The sequence below is a fragment of the Rhinichthys klamathensis genome, unplaced genomic scaffold (genome assembly GCF_029890125.1).
Source record: "Rhinichthys klamathensis goyatoka isolate OS25496 unplaced genomic scaffold, OSU_Roscu_1.1 h1tg000178l_1, whole genome shotgun sequence".
NCBI lineage: Eukaryota > Metazoa > Chordata > Actinopteri > Cypriniformes > Leuciscidae > Rhinichthys > Rhinichthys klamathensis.
Window position 1 is genome coordinate 1,314,175 of NW_026606707.1, and position 19,384 is coordinate 1,333,558.

General features: G+C 38.4%; 2 protein-coding genes across 2 annotated transcripts; one reads left to right on the forward strand and one right to left on the reverse strand.

Annotated features, from left to right (window-relative positions):
* The first annotated feature begins 292 nt into the window (after positions 1–292).
* nsun4 (NOP2/Sun RNA methyltransferase 4) lies at positions 293–3,204 on the forward strand. The gene is made up of 6 exons (XM_056260794.1): positions 293–423; positions 516–889; positions 965–1,119; positions 1,215–1,375; positions 2,195–2,319; positions 2,917–3,204. Exons 1-6 carry the CDS (start codon positions 331–333, stop codon positions 3,191–3,193), a joined length of 1,185 nt encoding a protein of 394 aa, XP_056116769.1. The 5' UTR covers positions 293–330; the 3' UTR covers positions 3,194–3,204.
* An 8,099-nt stretch (positions 3,205–11,303) lies between these two features.
* dmbx1a (diencephalon/mesencephalon homeobox 1a) lies at positions 11,304–18,490 on the reverse strand. The gene is made up of 5 exons (XM_056260795.1): positions 18,290–18,490; positions 14,243–14,409; positions 13,954–14,132; positions 13,447–13,846; positions 11,304–12,966 (listed from the first exon to the last, which is right to left on the reverse strand). Exons 2-5 carry the CDS (start codon positions 14,394–14,396, stop codon positions 12,548–12,550), a joined length of 1,152 nt encoding a protein of 383 aa, XP_056116770.1. The 5' UTR covers positions 14,397–14,409; positions 18,290–18,490; the 3' UTR covers positions 11,304–12,547.
* Between the last annotated feature and the right edge of the window lie 894 nt (positions 18,491–19,384).

Below are 19,384 nucleotides of genomic sequence, written 5' to 3' on the forward strand. Positions count from 1 at the left end.
CCGCTATGTACGAATTCTACTATGGTAAAGGCTTGGCTTATGAATATTAATTAGGAACGCTATTGGATGGTTCCAATTAACGTCAGAATGAGCTTATGAGTTCATCCTTCGCAATAGTAGGGGCTCATGAAAGAAATTTCTGGAACGTTCTAATGTTATAAGCACTTTATCCATTATATATTTTGTAATATGTTGCTGAATAAATAAAATAAAAAAATGTCTTTTGATTTATATATTCACAAGTAATCATTTTTTAGGTGCGAAAATCACAAAACCAAGCTAGGAACCAATGAGGACAAAAGCGACGGACGCTTTTGATGATACACAAACATGGCAGCGTACGTATGCACGAGATTTTGTATAAATAAATTCAAAGACTCGGTTACATTTATTCCGAGACGGTATCGAGTTAAAACAAAATGGGTGAGTAATGAGTTTGCAGTGGTTTTCAACTTAAAATCAATGTGGCAAATTCATATCTTAAGATGTTCTCGTCGTCTTCTATATTCCATTAGGCAGCAACAAGGCCCAAGTTTCCATCTACTGAACTTGCTCTGCACAACTTTGACGCAACGTACAGTATGCAGTTTAAGGACCTGTGGCCCTCTATTCGAGTCGCCATGCTGTGTGAACAAAAGTATGGAGCACTGATAAACAGTTTCTCTTCAGAACCTCACATAATCACAGATTTAGAAGCTCAAGGTTGTAAAGATTTCATCAGTATTGGCTGTTCCAGTAATGGGGTACATCAACATTCACAGGAGGACTCCACAACCTCACACAGAGATTCAACAGAGCTGGAACCTGATGCTCTTCAACACAATATAAGTCTTGATATCAAATGTCTTGTTTTTCCACAAGGAGACACATCTAGATTTAAGCCTGCAAGGTAAGAATTACACACAAAAAAATCAGTTATTCTATCTTGTCCAAAGTTATTAATATATCTGTCTTATTAACTTAGACCTGACAGCAGTGGTATATTGGGATATTACCTTCTGGATGCTGCTTCGGTGCTGCCTGTACTAGCGCTGGACGTCCAGCCTGGACACACAGTGCTGGATCTGTGTGCAGCTCCTGGAGGGAAGACCCTTGCTCTCCTACAGGCACATTCAGTCGGTATGTTAATGAATTTTGCCAAAGCTTTCTAATGGAAGAGAATGTAGGTCTTCATATATGATATAATAATATACCTGTTTTTTTCCCCGTTTCAGATTATCTATGGGCGAATGACTTATCAGTTTCCCGCACAACACGATTACGCAAGACTCTTCGGAGCTACGTGCCTAAAGAGTTACTGGATGAAAACAAAATCCACATCACATCCACAGATGGTTGGCAGTTAGGCTTGACAGAGGAGAACCGCTTTGACAGAGTTAGTATGAGGCAAAATGTCTGGAGAAGAAGCACCTGTATTATGAAGTTAAAGCAGAATGCCATGTTGTACTGACTAGGGGTCAGTATGATTTTTATTTTAATGAAAGCCATGCTTTTATTCCGCAAGAATGCATTGATCAACAATGACATTTATAAAGTTAAAATATTTCAAATAAATTCTGTTCTTTTGAACGTCTCTTCGTCAAATAATCCTTAAAAATAATTCACAGTATTCCGGTTTTCACAAAAATATTAAGCAGCACAACTGTTTTCAACATTGATGATGATAATCAGAAATGTTTTTTGGACAGCAAATCATCATATTAGAGTGATTTCTGAAGGATCATGTGACACTTAAGACTGGAGTAAAGATGCTGAGAATTCAGCTTTACATCACAGGAATAAATTACATCTTAAAATAGAAAACAGTTATTTTAAATTGTAAAAAAAAATTCACAATATTATGTTTTTACTGTATCTTTTGATAAAATAAATGCAGTCTTGGTGAGCATAGACTTATTTTGTAAACAAAGTCTTGCCGATCCCAAGCTTTTAGAACACCGTTGTACTTAAACTGCAACATATATTTATGCGTCTGTGATTTATATTTCTTTACATTGCTACATTGTCCTGTCCTTGTATGTCGTGTGACGTCACAAATTCTTAAATATCTAACATCTGCTTCATAAACCCTGTGGTGTTCTGATTAAAGTATGTATCTCTGCCAAGCATATGGCAACAGCACAAACAGTATTCCAGGCATATATGGGCATTGTGCCTTCAGTGTACCTTCCATTCATCTTCCATCTTCTCACAGGTGCTTGTAGATGTCCCCTGCACCACAGACAGACACTCTGCAATGGTGGAGGAGAACAATTTATTTAAGAGGTCCAGGACCAAAGAGAGACAGAAACTTCCACTCTTGCAAACACAGCTTCTTGTGTAAGTAATTTGTCTAAATGTGCAAACAATAGAATAGAAATTGAATCTTTTTTTTTAACAATATACACTACCGTTTAAAAGTTTGGGGTCAGTAATTTTTTTTCTTTCTTTTGTGAAAGAATTGAATACTTTTATTCACAAGGATGTATACAACTTGATAAAAAGTGATAGTAAAGATTTATATTGGCATATTATCAGCATATTAGAATGATTTTAAAGGATCATGTGACACTGAAGAGTAATGATGCTGAAAATTTAGCTTTACCATCACAGGAATAAATTATATTTGAAAGTATATCAAAATAAAAATATATATTATTTTAAATTGTAATAATATTTCACAATAATATGACTCTTTTTTTCTGTATTTTGATCAAATAAATGCAGGCTTGATGAGTATAATAAACTTCTCTCAAAACATTAAAAATAGTAATGTTTCCAAACTTTTGACTGTGTGTGTGTAATGTGTATATATATTGTTGACTACCTTGACTTTTTAAAAATATTTTCTTGAATGTGGTTTAGGGTAATATATTTGGATGTTGCATAAGACTGACTGAGAACTCGAATTAATCGAATATTTCTTTCTCCTTCCAGGGCTGGAATCCAGGCCGCTCGCCGAGGTGGACACATAGTGTACTCTACATGTTCCCTGTCCCAGCTGCAGAATGAGTGTGTGGTGCAACAGGCCATAAGTCTCGCTCAGGAGGAGCTGGGAGTCACAGTACAGGTTCAGGACCTCAGATGGTTCGCTCAACGCTTTTCTGACACTTTCCACTTTGCGCCTCACTTAAGTGTCGGGGAGCTGGTTTTGCCACACCTGTGTGCCAACTTTGGACCTATTTATATGTGTAAATTACAACGAATAAACTAGCAGGACATTCAGATATTAGCGCAAATGACAGTGTCACACCACTATTGCTGCAATAGTGCACCCTAGTGACCAGACATGGACCTTTCTCTGAATATAAGGCACTAACTAAAAAAAAATTATATAAGGCTCTAACTAATGTAACCCCACCTGGAATTGTGTTACTGTTATAAAGAAGATAATAGTGAGAATCATAGCATTATTATGTTATTTGATTATCACATTTTTTTAAGTTAAATATGACATAAGTTTTGTTTTTCCATTTTCACGTGGGGAAGTTTAATGCCTGTTAATTTCAAAAACAAATGAAGGTTTAAAAATAAAGAGCAGTACAGTATCTATGCAGAGTAAAATTTAATATGTATCCTCTGTTGAGTAGAACAGTGAAAAGGAGAATCCATTGTTCCTGCAATGATGATAAATCAACTAAAAACAAATAATTGAAAGAAATTAAGAATAGAGAAATGGTTTTGAAAACTGAGAATCCTGTTCATTTGTTATTCACGTGTTCCCAAGTTTGGCCAGTAGGGGGCGTCGACGAACCGTTATAGAACTGAACTGACGGTATGCATGTCTGCATGATTCAAAGAAGAAACAGTACTGTGGAAAAAAAAGAAACAGTACTGTGTCCTTCTGTCATGCAGATTACCAAAATATGCTGGTCTTTATTTTACAATGATCTTAAATGTATTTATTTATGTTAATGAAGTACTTCATTTGCCTAAAGGGTTCAGAGAAAATCCCTAAATAACTGTGTATGTGTGGGTGTATATACACTCACCGGCCACTTTATTAGGTACCCCATGCTAGTAACGGGTTGGACCCCCTTTTGCCTTCAGAACTGCCTCAATTCTTCGTGGCATAGATTCAACAAGGTGCTGGAAGCATTCCTCAGGGAGTTTGGTCCATATTGACATGATGGCATCACACAGTTGCCGCAGATTTGTCGGCTGCACATCCATGATGCGAATCTCCCGTTCCACCACATCCCAAAGATGCTCTATTGGGTTGAGATCTGGTGACTGTGGAGGCCATTTTAGTACAGTGAACTCATTGTCATGTTCAAGAAACCAATTTGAAATGATTAGAGCTTTGTGACATGGTGGAAGTAGCCATCAGAGGATGGGTACATGGTGGCCATAAAGGGATGGACATGGTCAGAAACAATGCTCAGGTAGGCCGTGGCATTTAAACGATGCCAAATTGGCACTAAGGGGCCTAAAGTGTGCCAGGAAAACATCCCCCACACCATTACACCACCACCACCAGCCTGCACAGTGGTAACAAGGCATGATGGTTCCATGTTCTCATTCTGTTTACGCCAAATTCTGACTCTAACATCTGAATGTCTCAACAGAAATCGAGACTCATCAGACCAGGCAACATTTTTCCAGTCTTCAACTGTTCAATTTTGGTGAGCTCTTGCAAATTGTAGCCTCTTTTTCCTATTTGTAGTGGAGATGAGTGGTACCCGGTGGAGTCTTCTGCTGTTGTAGCCCATCCGCCTCAAGGTTGTGCGTGTTGTGGCTTCACAAATGCTTTGCTGCATACCTCGGTTGTAACGAGTGGTTATTTCAGTCACTGTTGCCCTTCTATCAGCTCGAACCAGTCTGGCCATTCTCCTCTGACCTCTGGCATCAACAAGGCATTTCCGCCCACAGAACTGCCGCTCACTGGATGTTTTTTCTTTTTCGGACCATTCTCTGTAAACCCTAGAGATGGTTGTGCGTGAAAATCCCAGTAGATTAGCAGTTTCTGAAATACTCAGACCAGCCCTTCTGGCACCAACAATCATGCCACGTTCAAAGTCACTCAAATCAACTTTCTTCCCCATACTGATGCTCGGTTTGAACTGCAGGAGATTGTCTTGACCATGTCTACATGCCTAAATGCACTGAGTTGCCGCCATGTGATTGGCTGCTTAGAAATTAAGTGTTAACGAGCATTAAGATTAAGATGATATATCTAGTCACACTTGCTTTCAGGTTTTACATTATTTTTGAATACTTTCAATCTTTATGTAGTTTCTCAATTAATATGAGGCCCAAACGCTGAATGTGTAATAATAATTTTTGGTAACACTTTATTTTGGGGTCCAATTCCCTCCATGAACTAATTGCTTATTAGCATGCATATTACTAGGATATTGGCTGTTAATTATAAAGCACATATTAATGCCTTATTCTGCATGACTTCCCTTAATCCTACCCAATTCTTAATTTAACAACTACCTTACTAACTATTAATAAGCAGTAATTAGGAGTTTGAGGCAAAAGTCGTAGTTAATAGTTAGAATTAGACCCTAAGTGTGACCTTTATTTTCTTTAAAATAGTTTCACATATCAGGACACATATCGGAAATTTCGTATCAGCTGTTCACAAACAATTTACATGTCATGTGTATTATATACAGACAACAATAGGTATTTTGATTGAGTGTTCAGTACTAGTGTTTGTAACATTGATTTTAGGGATAAAGAATGGGCAAGGACGGGGCTCTTATGAATGCTGCATGGGCTGATGTGTCTGCAGCACTTCTACACCTAATGTCAGCGCTCCCGAGTGTGTGTCGTTTAGATTTGGCATCAGAGGAGTGTTTTGTTTTCTGGTAGCGTCTAAAAGGTTCAATTTTCCCCCAGTTGTCCATGAACCTTGCGTCTATTCTGGGCAATGTAGCATGAAAAGGTGTGCGCATTTTAGGAAGAGGGGCTGACGAGAGCCATCGACTCCCCGCTATCATTAAGCTGCTCGGAAACTGTTCCATCGGTGCCAGAGTCGAGATTGGCCGAGCAGTCGTTTACTCGCCGGCTTCTCGTTGAACATTAAGGACGCAAGAGGATACTAAAATGGGATGCTTTCCCCTCGTTTTCCCCTTCGCCTTTTATTCCACAGATGAGTGCAGATAATTTTCTGTGCGATTGTGAGTGATTACTGTATTACCGCGGTAATATAGGGTTATTTGGGAATGCAAAGAGAATTAATGACACATAAAAACTATTTTTGCATTGACTGCTTCTCTCGGCCGGGATATTTCTCCATGCCTGCATCTTGTGATTACCTAAACGTATTGTAAATATGTGTTTCCTATGGGCTTTTACATAAATTTACATTTTTTAACACTCAGGAGACAGAGGGACCATTAGGGACGAGTTCTTTTCATCTATACGTTTTATTCATTATTGACTTTGACACTGCTGAGGATGCTGGCATCTGATCATTTGGCGAGCACCTTGCCAATGATGTAAATCGGGTGTAGATCTTTGTAATGACAGAAACATGTCGGGAATACCGTCCGGACGCCGAGGCCTTATAATGACGGAATCTCAGATGTCCTTAGGTGGGTGGAAGTCATAACGGCTTCCCATGGAAAAGGCAAACACGAGTGTTTTGTGGGGGGAAAAAAACAACTTATGATTCAATCACACAGCTTCTTGCCAAAACTTTTGTGAAGTTTGCTTCAAAACCGCAGGGCCCCTTCAGAAGCTTCATGCTTATCCTTTTGACTTCATCATTTGTATCTGAGATTAGTGCACTGATTAATTACTGATACAAAACAGTAAAGCAGAACCAAAAATGTTCACCAAAAATGAAGTTATTTTCAGTATAACCTTCTTTCTTAGGCGGAACACAGAATATATTTTGGACAATGAAAGTCAATGGGATTCAGTGTTGTTTTTGGACTTGGTCACAAACATTCTTCAAAATATCTTTTGTGCTCCAAAGAAGAAAGTAAGTCATTCAGGTTTTTAACAGAGCAAATGATGACACAGTGAACTAACCCTTTAAATGATATGCGTTCTCTCTGGATCAGTAAATTCATCCTATGACAATAACTTGACCTCTGTCACCTTAACCCTCACGGATATTATGTTTATATTTTTTAAGATTAGCCTATATATAAAAAGATTGGCCCCAGTCCTCCTCACACCTTCTGATGTAAGATGTCATGGATATCGGTAGATCTCTGTACTCCATGTTTGTTCTAATGTCCACAAGCTGTTAACACCGTATTCACATAAATGTAACGGCTGACCTTAGGCGCTTCAGTGATAAGGTATCTGATTGTAGGTGTTGTGAAGCTCTGGCCTAAGGCGTTACTGCTCGGATATCTGTGGTGTGAGTCGCATATCTGAAGAGCCCAGCATGAGGCCTCGGCCTCAGCACTCACTCTTCAGACTGTGGATCAAGGGTGGACTGGCCTCAGGGAATTTTCATAGGGGCCAGATGTCGAAGCCAAATATTTTTGAGACTTAATTATACAAATATTTAATTTTTACAATTAAACGATACATTTAATATTTTAAAATGTAATCCTTTGAACTAGTCTGATTTCATAGTGAGAATTTTAAAATGTACCACCAACACATTTTTTTAATCAGTGTAGAAATTATTTCCTTTAAGACACATAAAGGTCCAGTGAAATAAGTGTCTATTAATTACTAAATGCAGCAGACATTAGTTTGCATTAGACTGGTTTTATCAGGGGGGAATCAAATTTCAAATAACTGTGTTCTATTTTAGATTTTAAAATGTAATTTATTCCTGTGCTGCAAAGCTTAGTTTTTATTATTATCAGTTTTGAAAATGGTTGTAGCCTACTGCTTAATTTTTTTTAACCCGTGCCGTGGTACACTATTCAAATTATGCTGTAAAAAAAGAGAAAGAAATTAATGCATTTTAGCAAGGATGCGTTCAATTGATAAAAAGTGAAAGTTAAGATTTATAGTGTTACAAAAGATTTCAAATAAATGCTGTTCACTTTCCATTCATCAAATAATCCTGAAAATATATCATGGTTTCCACAAAAATATTTAGTAAAAACAATTGATTATAGTAAGACTCGTAATGTGACAGACTGAAGACTGTATGGCTGCTGAAACTTCAACTTTTCCATCACATGAATACATTTCAAATATATTTAAATGGAACGTTTTTAATCAAATAAATGCAGCCTTAGTGAGACTTAAGAGAACCAAGACTACTTTCGAAAACAATAAAATTCTTGGTAACACTTTATTTCAATGTGTCCTTGTTACACGTTAGCCTAAATTGCATTTACTATATTTATAATAACTATAAATTAGGCATAATTACATACAACTAACCCTAAACCAAACCCTAGCCTAGTTAATTACTATTACTCAGTAGGCCTACTTGTTGTTTACACTGTAACAGGGACACATTAAAATAAAGTGTAACCAAAAGCGTATTTTTTCCGCCATTGTTCCCTATAGCTGTGGTGGTCCAGTCCACTGTCCATCTCTGGGTGGATCCGTCATTACTGATGCGACGCAGCATTCAGATAATAACAGCAACATTCTGCTGAAGCAGCGTCCACGAACCATCCCATGATGCTTAGCGTGAATTACCACACCATACATCTTCCCGCTTAATCTACCATTAAGAAAATAAATCCTCGCAGGCAACGGCCGTTTCAATACTTTTTTTTGCCGGGGATTGTCTGCTTTCCTTAAGTCTCGCACAGTAGCGAAGTGTCTCGCCTAACTCTCAAGTGTCCGGTGGAGACTTAATCCATATGACTGTGTCCTGCATAAAGAGCGCTGAGCTTCCCTCCGCATGCCCACAATGCCACTCTCCCCGTCTGAAAGGTATGTGTAGTGTGGCATTGATGTGTAATTACGTGTGACTGAAACAGCGCTTTGGTGACAGGCTCTGGAGAGCTGCGGTTGGCTTGGGTGAGCTCTCCCCAGAAAAGAGGGGTTTTCTTTGCCCTTAAGAGGATTAAGTGGGGTTGTGATAACAGAGGGATAAAAAGCGGAGAATTGAATCAGAAAATAGAGCTGGGACCAAAGAGGGCGACCTCTCGCAAGCGAGTTCAAACACCTGTTGTCATCGTCTTGTTGTCATCAGCGCTTTCTCAGCTCAGTTGCTACTTTTTCGCTCTCCCTAAAAGTAGGCTAACCTAAAAATAAAAAAATTAATGGAATATTGCAATTTTTATTATAAATGATTTCTCCGTGCACATTACTATTCATGTGCCCTCGTGATCTTTAACCAAAATAACTTCCCCTCCCTCTTGCTGTGAGCGTGAGCATCTTCTCTTTTCTGATGACGTGTTTACTGGCGCGAGGGCGGGACAACCTGTCACTTCAGATGACATCACAGCAATAGCAAACCACAACCATCCAATCAATTCCCGTGGAAAAAAAATTAAGTCTACATTTCTTTCTTGTTGGTGAAGCCATTTCACTCAGATATAGGCTTGATACACGTCATAATAAGGAAGAAAAGACTATTGCAACTTCAATTCCATGCCGACTTTATTTAACACTCATTTAAATACTTTGGTTCTCACTATATTATCTACGACTTTTGCCTCAATAAACTCCTAATTACTGCTTATTAGTAGTTATAACACTGTAAAAACAAATATGATCAATAAGTTATGACAACATATGTGTTTACATTGCTTTAACTCATTAATATAAGTTAAGCAATGTTTTAACATTTTTATAAGTTATACAAGGTTCAACTAATTGTTTGAGTCAGTTTATGTACTTTAAGTTGAAATGACTTAAACATTGTTGATTGTACTTCAATTTAAGGCAGCAACTTTTTTTATATAGGGAAGGTAAATGATTAAGTTTAGGTATTGGGTAGGATTGAAGGGATATTATGGTCCTGGAGAATAAGGCATTAATATGTGCTTTACTAATAAACAGCCAATATCCTAGTAATATGCATTCTAATGCGACTAGTTAATAGTGAGAATTGGACATACCTAAACTAAAGTGTTACCAATATTTTATTTAAGATTTTAGAACACTTTCATTTAAGTTTAGGTTTAACATAATAGTTGGCATGTTTCGTTTTTACCCGCTAATTTCTGAGTGAGCCGTATTGGTTTCCAGGAGTTCTTTGATGTGTATCTGAACAATGTGCTGTTAGAGAGATTTACCTCAGCTGACAGCTTGGAGAGTATGTGGCAAAATTGCAGTGCCAGCGGGCTAAAAGAATGCTGGGAACAGGATTAGGATCATATTCTGGCAGTGCCTGTCACTTCCTCAATGGGTTGGGGTTCCTTATGGTGGCAGCTTTCATTCTCCATGCAGCTAAAACCAAAAAGGAGAGCATGAGGGGAAAAAAGTTCTGATTGAATGGTACACTGTGATTTTTGTGCTAGGCATTCTCGAAGTACATTGTGTGCTTGTGCGTGTCTGTAAAGGACTGTCTGACGGTGACACCTGATTAAACACTAAGGTGAATTTAGAAACCGCCTAATAATTGAATTGGGATGCTGCAGAGCTTAGCAGTAGTAATATTTGTTTTGGTACTGTCATTTAAATTTCCGGGCATAGAACAGGCTTCATTTGCAAGCAAGCAATTTAATGCTTGTGTCTTAGAAGCATTTTCTGTTAATCGTGCAGTATGATTTCTTACCTTGCCGAACTCATTACATGAGTTAGTAAAGAGAACTTGACCTTGTTGTCACATAATCTGTGTCAAACCCCTGGAGGCGGTTTGTTTTTGCTCCCGAAACTAGAATAATAGAGATGCTATTTATTTTCACTGTTGACTTGCTCGAACCTTTAACTGACAAGTTAAATTTGCTGTTTGCATGTTGGTGTTAATTTTTTCATAATGAATCATTCCACCCTCCCATGTGTGTTTTGATCTACTCAAAAGGTTGAATGTTAGAACGCATTACAATCAGCTGTATTTAAATATGGCATGAGGCACTTTAAAATGCAGTTAGCAGCCCCATCAAGGGCACTGAGAACATGGTGGCGGTGGCATCAAGCCTCTGGTAAAATACACACAGAGGGGGAGACCCTCTTTATGTGAGCAAAGGGCTTATGCATTTTGACAAACCACACTGTTTAAGATATAATAGCGGCATAATCACGGCCCCAGGCTGTCATTCTTCAGCATAATGGCCTGCTTATTCATCTGGGATGGCTTATGTCCCCACAATGATTTTATTTCCCCAAGATTACCTTGTTTTCTTGCTCTCCTGTCCTATCTTTTAAAATCAGCTTATTGTTTTAAAAAAAAATAAAAAAAAATTGGGGGGGTCTTAACCTTCAAAATGAATGGCATGTCTAATTTAGATTTAATGTGGTATTTTGAGGATAAACAAGAGATGTCAAAGCAATGTTTTATTGAAGTTTTATTTTACAGGTTTTTAAATCTACAATTGACATAGGGAAAGATGTGTATACTTCTGGAACACTCTCCACCAATATAGGCTACAAATTCACCACTTTGTGTGATGTTGTGAGTGACTGTATATTGATGTTCACAGTGACAATGAAAGAGTTACAAAGACGACCAGACTGTATAGGTTAAATAATCTGGGGGAGACGCAGACGGGCAGTGCGGCCCACCCGGTACAATCTTACAAAGGGACAGCTACCAGAATCATCACAGGGTTAAAACTCTTCTCAGTCTAAAACATAGAACTTTTACATTTGCCTTACCAGTAAACATTTATAGATAAAGACTTTGTATTTTACATATTAAAATACTTTACAAACACAATGAGAGCTCAGCACTGAGATGGAAAGAATGAGCAGAGAAGAGGGGGGAGGGGGGAAAGCTGCCATACATGGAAGTGCTTTGCTTTCCACTGGAGAACTTTTCCTGTTCTGGACTGTCTGGCGTTCAACCACTATTCAGCATTGTTTCCTGTTGCAACATAAGCACTAGTTTTCTTGAGAGTACTTTCCCTCTGAGTGTTAATATGGCGATCTCCAATGATATGCATGGTCTATAATTGCATTTCTTCCTCTGCCCGAGGCTACATGTAATTAAAAGCTTTGCATATGTAGTCAATGAAATCATTTCCTCATTACCCAACCATCCTCAATTTACCGTGGTTAAATCCTGACCATTAAACAGGTTAGATTTAATTAGTCTATGTAGTTGTGCAAGATTTACATTTACAAGGTAATTTGTGTGATGTGTAATTTGAGAACCGCGATAATTAAATTAAAAGTTATTTTCAGATTCTGGTATATAGTGCATGCAGCCGGCTGAGATCCTCTCCAAAAAAGTGCTTATATCAAACATCTACGCCCTTCCAAAACATATAAATAACACTAAATCTAATCCAGGGCCTGTCTGTCTTTTTAAGCAAAACAAATGTAATATCCTTCATCATTTCACTGCCTGCCTCAAAATAACAAGCCCTCTAATATTTGCAAATGAGTCAGAGATTTGATTTGCCTCTCCTGAAAGCAACTTTAGTATTCAGGAGAACCTCAAGACACCCTTTTTTATTTTCTTCTTTTTTTTTTCAGTTTCCAAAGATTGACTCTAATTTGATAAGTCCAGGTGGCATGTTGGTAGTGGTAGAGAGATGTTCCCTTGCTCAGGTAGTTTTCAGATTCCTGCTCAGTTGGGCAGCGTGTCCAGGCCCAGTGATGCCGCGTGCTGCTTGGCCCGCAAGCGTAGGTTCTCAATGCTGGTGGTCTTGCTGTTGTGGTTAGGAAGGCCTCCAGAGGTCTGCATCAGGGGGCTGTTCCAAACTTGTTGCGCGTGGTGAGATAGAGACTGATAGTAGGACTGGCAGGGAAGGGAACCCAGGGGCGCTGGCATGTTGACGTTCATGCCGAGGTATGGTATAGACGACGGGGTCGCCATGTCGAAAGACGGATAGTGAACCAGGTTGTTGGTGGCGGCCATGTGCTGGCGAAACTGCTCCTGCAGACGGAAGAGGCTGAGCGGAGACGAGGAGTATGAGTGACTCTGAGAGATCCCGCCGGTCACCCCGCTTGAGGAAGATGAGATGGCCGGGGAACCAAGAGGAGAGTCTAAGGACACAAAGATGAATTGTCGAGATTTAGATTGGAACCATAGTGTCACTTCACACTCTTAAAAATAAACGTTCCAAAACAGTTTTCGCAGTGATGCCATAGAAGACCAATTTTGGGATCCCCAAAAAAACCTTTCAGTGAACAGTTCTTAAAAGACCTATTTTTTCTTAGTGTGCAAAAGAACATTTTAAGAATCTGAACCTTTTTTCCACTATAAAAGAGCCTTTTGTGCAATGGAAAGGTTCTTCATGGGACCCTCAATGCCAATAAACAACCTTTTTGTTTAGGAGGGAGGGGGAGGGGAGGGGAGGGGAGGGGGGGGGGGGGTCTTTACATTAGACAGTAGGAGGATAAACAGGAAAGGAAATTGGACCAGGAAAGGACCTCGAGCCGGGACTCGAACTCGGTTACTGCCTACACGGCTATGGCTCCAACAAGAACCTTTATTAAGAGTGCCAATATATAGCAAATACATACCTGGTTTGGGGCTGAGACGTTTGCAAAGAGGGGAAAGGTTTCCAGGTGTTGGTTCTTTCTCAACCTTCAGATCTTCTCTGTGCTGCTTTATCTCCTCCTCCTTGTCGGTTGCGTTGTCCTCTGTGGCCGACTCGCTGCCTGACTGCTCTGCCGATGTCACGTTAAGCTCAACGCTAAGTTCTGATGCCAGTGCATGGGGAGCTGCCTCTGCTTCCATAGAGGAGGAAGAAGAGGATGACGAAGGTGGCTGGTTCTCAAGAGCTAGGTTGGAGGGGGCATCATCCTTATCGCTTGTTCCTAGGGCTCCGTCTGTCGAGACGTCTTTCTGCTTCTGCAGTTGCTCTTTTTGGAGGCTTCGCTGCTTCTTACGAAACTTTGCACGGCGGTTCTTGAACCATACCTGATGACCAAAAGGCAATTTATAGATTTGACTCCTGACTCATGGATACATATATGTGGACATTCTAAACTTTTAAGACCAGTTTAAAGGTGAAATTAATTTCTTACCTGCACACGTGCCTCAGGTAGGTTGGTGCACATGGCCAGGCGCTCCCGCATCACAACATCTGGATAGTGCGTTTTCTGAAACGTCTTCTCCAAAGCCTCCAGCTGCTGGGCCGTGAAAGCGGTGCGACTGCGGCGTTGTTTGCGATGTTGAGAGCCGTAGCGAGCCTCGAGTATGATATCTTGAAATGTACAGCCGTTGGAAGAGAAAAGACACGGCATATTTAATCCATTGTACAATCAGAATAAATGTGTGTGTGATATGGGAGAGGGAGAGAGGGAACGCACTTACCAGCCAGTCTCTCCGCGAGGGTGAGCGCGTGAACGGACGGCCGGTAATCAGGCGCGTGCTGCGCTTGTTGCGCCGCCTGTTGATGCAGGTTGTACATGGCGCTCAATGAGTTCATGGCGTGGAGAGAGTATCCGTTCACTCCGTAGTGTTGCATGATTCCAGAATATCTGTAAAAGAGCAGGATTGCGAGGATTTTATAATAACAATGAGCGCTTTTCCCGTTTGTTAACACACTTTTTTAACATTCTATGGTGGTCTAATCTCCCATATTGAGGCCTGACATAAAGGAAGTCAGAATAAAAGGTTGGGGATCTCAAAAGCAAGTTTTCTTTTTGCATGCAAGCGTGTAGACTATACTTTTGAACGGGGTTTTCGAACGGTTTAGGAATCACAAAAGTTAGAATCAGAGTTCGAATAGAAGTCAGAATAAATGCTTTTGAACAGAAGTCACGTTTCGCGCGAGGTTGTCACCATAGCAACATTATATGAGCGCCTTTTCAATAGCCTATGTACCATACATGGACTAAATAAATAAATAAATATTTCATTATGATATAATTCCTTAGCGTGTAATAAAAGTTTTTTTTTTTACATTTAATAAACTATTGACTAATAACTGTCAATTGATATAATTGACACTTTAGTGTCAAGATTTGCGTCACAGTTGGTTTCATGACTGTGGTGGCTATAAAATTAATAATATAATTTTCCTCAAAATGCCTTAAGATTTAGCGATTAATTCGCATACTGAGATGATCATCTACATTTACATCCTTAAATTACCCTGCATTCATTTATGCCTATTACAATTATTAAAACAAATATTTTAATTAGCATCTTGCTTTTGTGATATGTTTATGTACAGTGATATATAATCAATCAATATGGTTGTCAGTCTTATAGTGAGAGTGTCAAGTAGCGCTTTTGGAAATCCGCTTATGAGCGGAACTGTGTTCATTAATATCCAATTATTGTTTTGTTCAATCCATTAGTCATACACAAGGAATTAATTGGTGCAGTTATCACTTGTTTACCTAATGAGCTCCGACTTATGCTTACTACATTAGATATATAATTTCAGAGGCAAATTACCGTAGCAAATCCTTTAAAAACAGTTGTCAATGAATCATTGATTGATTTTAGTGATCTACTTTTAGCAGTGAACGAATGTTTCGATAAAGATGTTACTCTACCAGTTTTGTAATCGAAAATTAATTTAACCTGTGCTACTTATAATAAATGTAAAGCCTAAATGTGTAGGGATATTTTTAATCTCAATATTTAAGATTTACTGATCTGCATTTCCAAATGTAGCCTATCCATGAGGTTTAGTGCCCATGTTTTTTTCAGTCATTTTTCACAGCCAGTTTAAACTTTTCATAAATAAAATGAAAGGCTCCAGGACACGATTAGATATGTATTAGTATATAGAGGTGTTTGACAAGCACGAATATCTCCGAGGTCAATGCAGTGCGAATTATTAAGAGAGAAAGTAGGCCTATAGGCCTATATCCCGCACATGCCGGGTGTGCAGGGACTTCTAACAGCCTCGAGTTTTAAACTAAATTGTATTTCCAACCAGCACTTAAATTGCTTATTATTTACTTCGATTGTAGCCAACATTAAATTCATGGGACTAAATGTCTAAAACCAGTATAATTTATTAAAATCATAATACATTAAAATCTCTGACAAAATTCGAAGTTAGACTATTTTAATTGAGCAATGATGTAGCAAAAAGTGAAAAAAGTAGAAAACTCATTGCAAGTGTTTTAGCCTATGTGATACTATAAATTTAGCTGACTTTTTTAGGGAAACGAAATATGTATTTTGTGCCTTTTCAATAAGATCAATTCTAATTAATTTCTATATTTTAATAGTAGGCCAACATTATTTAGATCAACCAATGTCTATTCGTTCCTCGTTATTGTTAAGATTTTAGCAATAATAATAATAATCAAATTCCTATTTAATTTTCTAACCTATTATTATTATTAGGCTATTATTTCTGCATTTATATAATATTTTTTTGTTCAAGTAGGCTATAAATTAGGCTACATACAGATTTTCTAAGTGCCTTTTATTCTTTGGAAAAAATTCCCTGCATGCGTCTTATTCTGTAACAGGCCATTGTCCTTATGTGCATTTAGGTAGAACTTACGGAAGCAAGTTTGTCTGGAAGATTTGTTTAAAGGTTTTTATTTGCATGTTTGCTGTCTTTACCCGTTTTAGGCCACCAAAACGCCTGTACCCTCCTCAGCGTGGAAGCTTGTGACACCCGGACTGCCCATTCCCAGACTATTAAGTCAGTGCAACGTCTGATGAATGTGATCAGAGGGCAAGAGGGAATAGTTTAATTCGCTTGCACAGAAGGTGCTTTGCTAAACATTTACTTTTCTCCCCCAAGTATTTGAATTGAATGGGGTCCGTTTCTCTCCCTCCCTTCTCTCTCAGCCCCTTATCCCATCGCCCCGGGGCACGTTTTGGCTGAGATGTATGGCTTCTCTGCGGGTAAAATATGCATGTTGATCCCCATTTGGGTCCCCGTCTAATGGAAGTGCAAATAGGTTTCGACTGTGGAGACCTCCATTTATCATCACCGCTGACACGGACGGACGTACAGTGAGCTTACGTGTGTGTGTGTGTGTGTGCGTGGCTTCAAGAAATGCTCGCGCGCGTGCTTTCCAACCAATATGTGTCTAATAAGATGTGTTATAGGCCTATACATTTTACTTGTCGTTTAGTTAATTTATTGTCATTCCATTGATGTTATAGATGTTATATTGACCAAAAACACTGTAAACGATCAATAAATACACTCAAAATAGTAGGCTAATAAAAACGATCAATGTAATAGTGATTTAGTGCGACCAAATAATAATAGGCTTGATAATGTATCATTTAACGTTCACGTTTGCGAAATATTCGTTCAAGTGTGTGAATACTTGCTAAACGTCAAAATTTCGCCACAGGCCAGCTGATATTAGCATAAAGGGCAGCTTATTTTAATACTGTGTCTCGCTGCTATTGTATTCTGTTCATCCGCCTGTTACTGCTGCGGGCAGTGTGACACTCCATGCTTCGATTATTAAAACCTCATTATGCAAATTGGCATGTACAGTGCAACTTTTTGATCCGACTAAATTAGGAAAAATGTTAACGTTAAAACCACATTTGACCCGGGGGGACTATTTATCGTGTCTCGCATGCATGACATATGTTTTATATTGTCACTCATATATTTGTATCCCTCACTGTCAAAGGCCTCCAGGTTTTTCCAATGCTCCATTTCAAAGTTGAACTATATCCACTTGAAATGTATTTGAACAGAATTTCAATTTAATTAATTATGAATTAAGAAAAAGAATAGTTTTATCCAAGTTATGGCACTATACTGTAAAATCAAGTAAGCTAAAAAAAATAAAATTAAAAAAAAGTTAGACCGCTGTTTTAGCTCATGTTTAAAAATTGTGTTTGTATGTTTTGACTCTTTCACACACAGGCTACGTTTAAGATTATTTTCAATTATTATTATTATTTTGCTCTAGATTACAACTATGCATCTCAGAAAAATACAAAATAAGGATATTGGTAATGGCCCTGTTTAAAATTAAAATAGGCCTATTTCAAGACTAAAGAAAAGTTGAGGAACTGCCAGTATTTATTTAATCTATATTTCAGACAGCCTATTACTGAACTGACAAATTTAAATATTTCTGTTGTTTTATTAGTTCATGGCGTAATTATTTAGCATACTCTTAAAAATAACAGTTCTGTTTTTTTTTTTTTTTGCAGCGATGACAGAAGGACTATTTTTGGTTTCCCAAAGAACATTTCAGTGAACGTTTCTTTAAAAAAACAAAAAAAAAACATTATTAGTGTAAAGAACATTTTAATAATCTAAAAGAAACTGTTTGCACATAAAGATCATTTTCTGGAATGGAAAGGTTTCATTGATGTTAAAGGATCTTCATTGAACCATCTATGCCAATAAAGAACCTTTATTTTTAAGAATGTAAACAATTGCATAAACAATTCGTATCTTACCTCAGTCTTGTCCTTTATCCAGTATCTCACACTGTCACTTGATATTTTGTTGCTTGTAGCTCGGAGTATTTCCCAGATGTCCTTATCGCGTTTCTCAAAGTCTAAGAGCCCATTCAAACGTATCCGCTAAGTATCAAGCGCCTCCAAATCGTTCCCTGCGCGCTCTTCTCAGCACATTGCGTCCATCTATTGACACGAGCTTTGAGGAGGGATTTTAAAGAGCTCCGCGTAACAGCAACGAGGCTTGCTACTGGTCCTTGAAGCTGTCAATCAAAGCTCGACGGTATTTTTCTGGCTGCGTGTGTGTGGACTCCGAGCCAATTGACCCTTTACTTAGAAGTCTTAAATCACAGCACTAATGTCCACACACAAGCACTTTTGCTTATAAACAATAATATCCCAATGTGAGAATAAACAGAAAATACTGACATCGGTGGGATTAAGAGTTTAAAGCAGGAACAAAAGAGAAACGCGTAGTTAGATAGACGGTGATGGCAACGAGTTTGGTTATGGACAAATAAGGCATAAAATTTAGGACGAGAACACGACGTAGCCTATATTTAGTTTAGTAATTTTAATGGGTTTTAGGTTAGGAAGATCTTTTAAAGGAGCAAACAAATATTGCATTTCCACTTGACCATTTTTACATGGAGTCATATTGTTTTCTTGATTTTTCATTTGTTAAAGTCATGTAAGAACCACAAACAATTTTCTCGAAATAACAGCAGATCGCTAGAAATTGACTTGAACTTTGTTTTTGCCAAACTTAGTAAGAGTAAATGCCTAGTATGCTTTCTCATATTATTCTCACATTGACTATTTTAGCCTACTTATTGAACATAGGAATATTTCTATAAAGGTCACAGTCCCAAGACTTTTTTTTTTTTTTTGACAAACGAATATCTCATGCATTGGTTTGGTTTTGTTTGCTTTTCGGCTTTGTCATGCCACTGCAGGAGAGACTGAAGGGACTTTAGAGATCTCTAATAGATGCCAGGCTACTGCCTTCACAATCTCTCCCGGCCTTGAAGGATTTGGGTGAGGATAAGGGGAGACAAGACGCTATTTCAGCCTCCAAAAAACCTCTGTCTTGAA

Excerpts from the sequence above, each read along its gene's own strand:
- nsun4 (XM_056260794.1), top strand. The coding sequence starts at position 331 with ATGGCAGCGTACGTATGCACGAGATTTTGTATAAATAAATTCAAAGAC. Across the intron at positions 1,376-2,194 it reads AGGAGAACCGCTTTGACAGA|GTGCTTGTAGATGTCCCCTG; the intron begins GTTAGTATGAGG and ends ATCTTCTCACAG. Across the intron at positions 2,320-2,916 it reads TTGCAAACACAGCTTCTTGT|GGCTGGAATCCAGGCCGCTC; the intron begins GTAAGTAATTTG and ends TTCTCCTTCCAG.
- dmbx1a (XM_056260795.1), bottom strand. The coding sequence starts at position 14,396 with ATGCAACACTACGGAGTGAACGGATACTCTCTCCACGCCATGAACTCA. Across the intron at positions 14,133-14,242 it reads CCTCGCGGAGAGACTGGCTG|ATATCATACTCGAGGCTCGC; the intron begins GTAAGTGCGTTC and ends GTACATTTCAAG. Across the intron at positions 12,967-13,446 it reads ACGTCTCAGCCCCAAACCAG|ACTCTCCTCTTGGTTCCCCG; the intron begins GTATGTATTTGC and ends TTGTGTCCTTAG.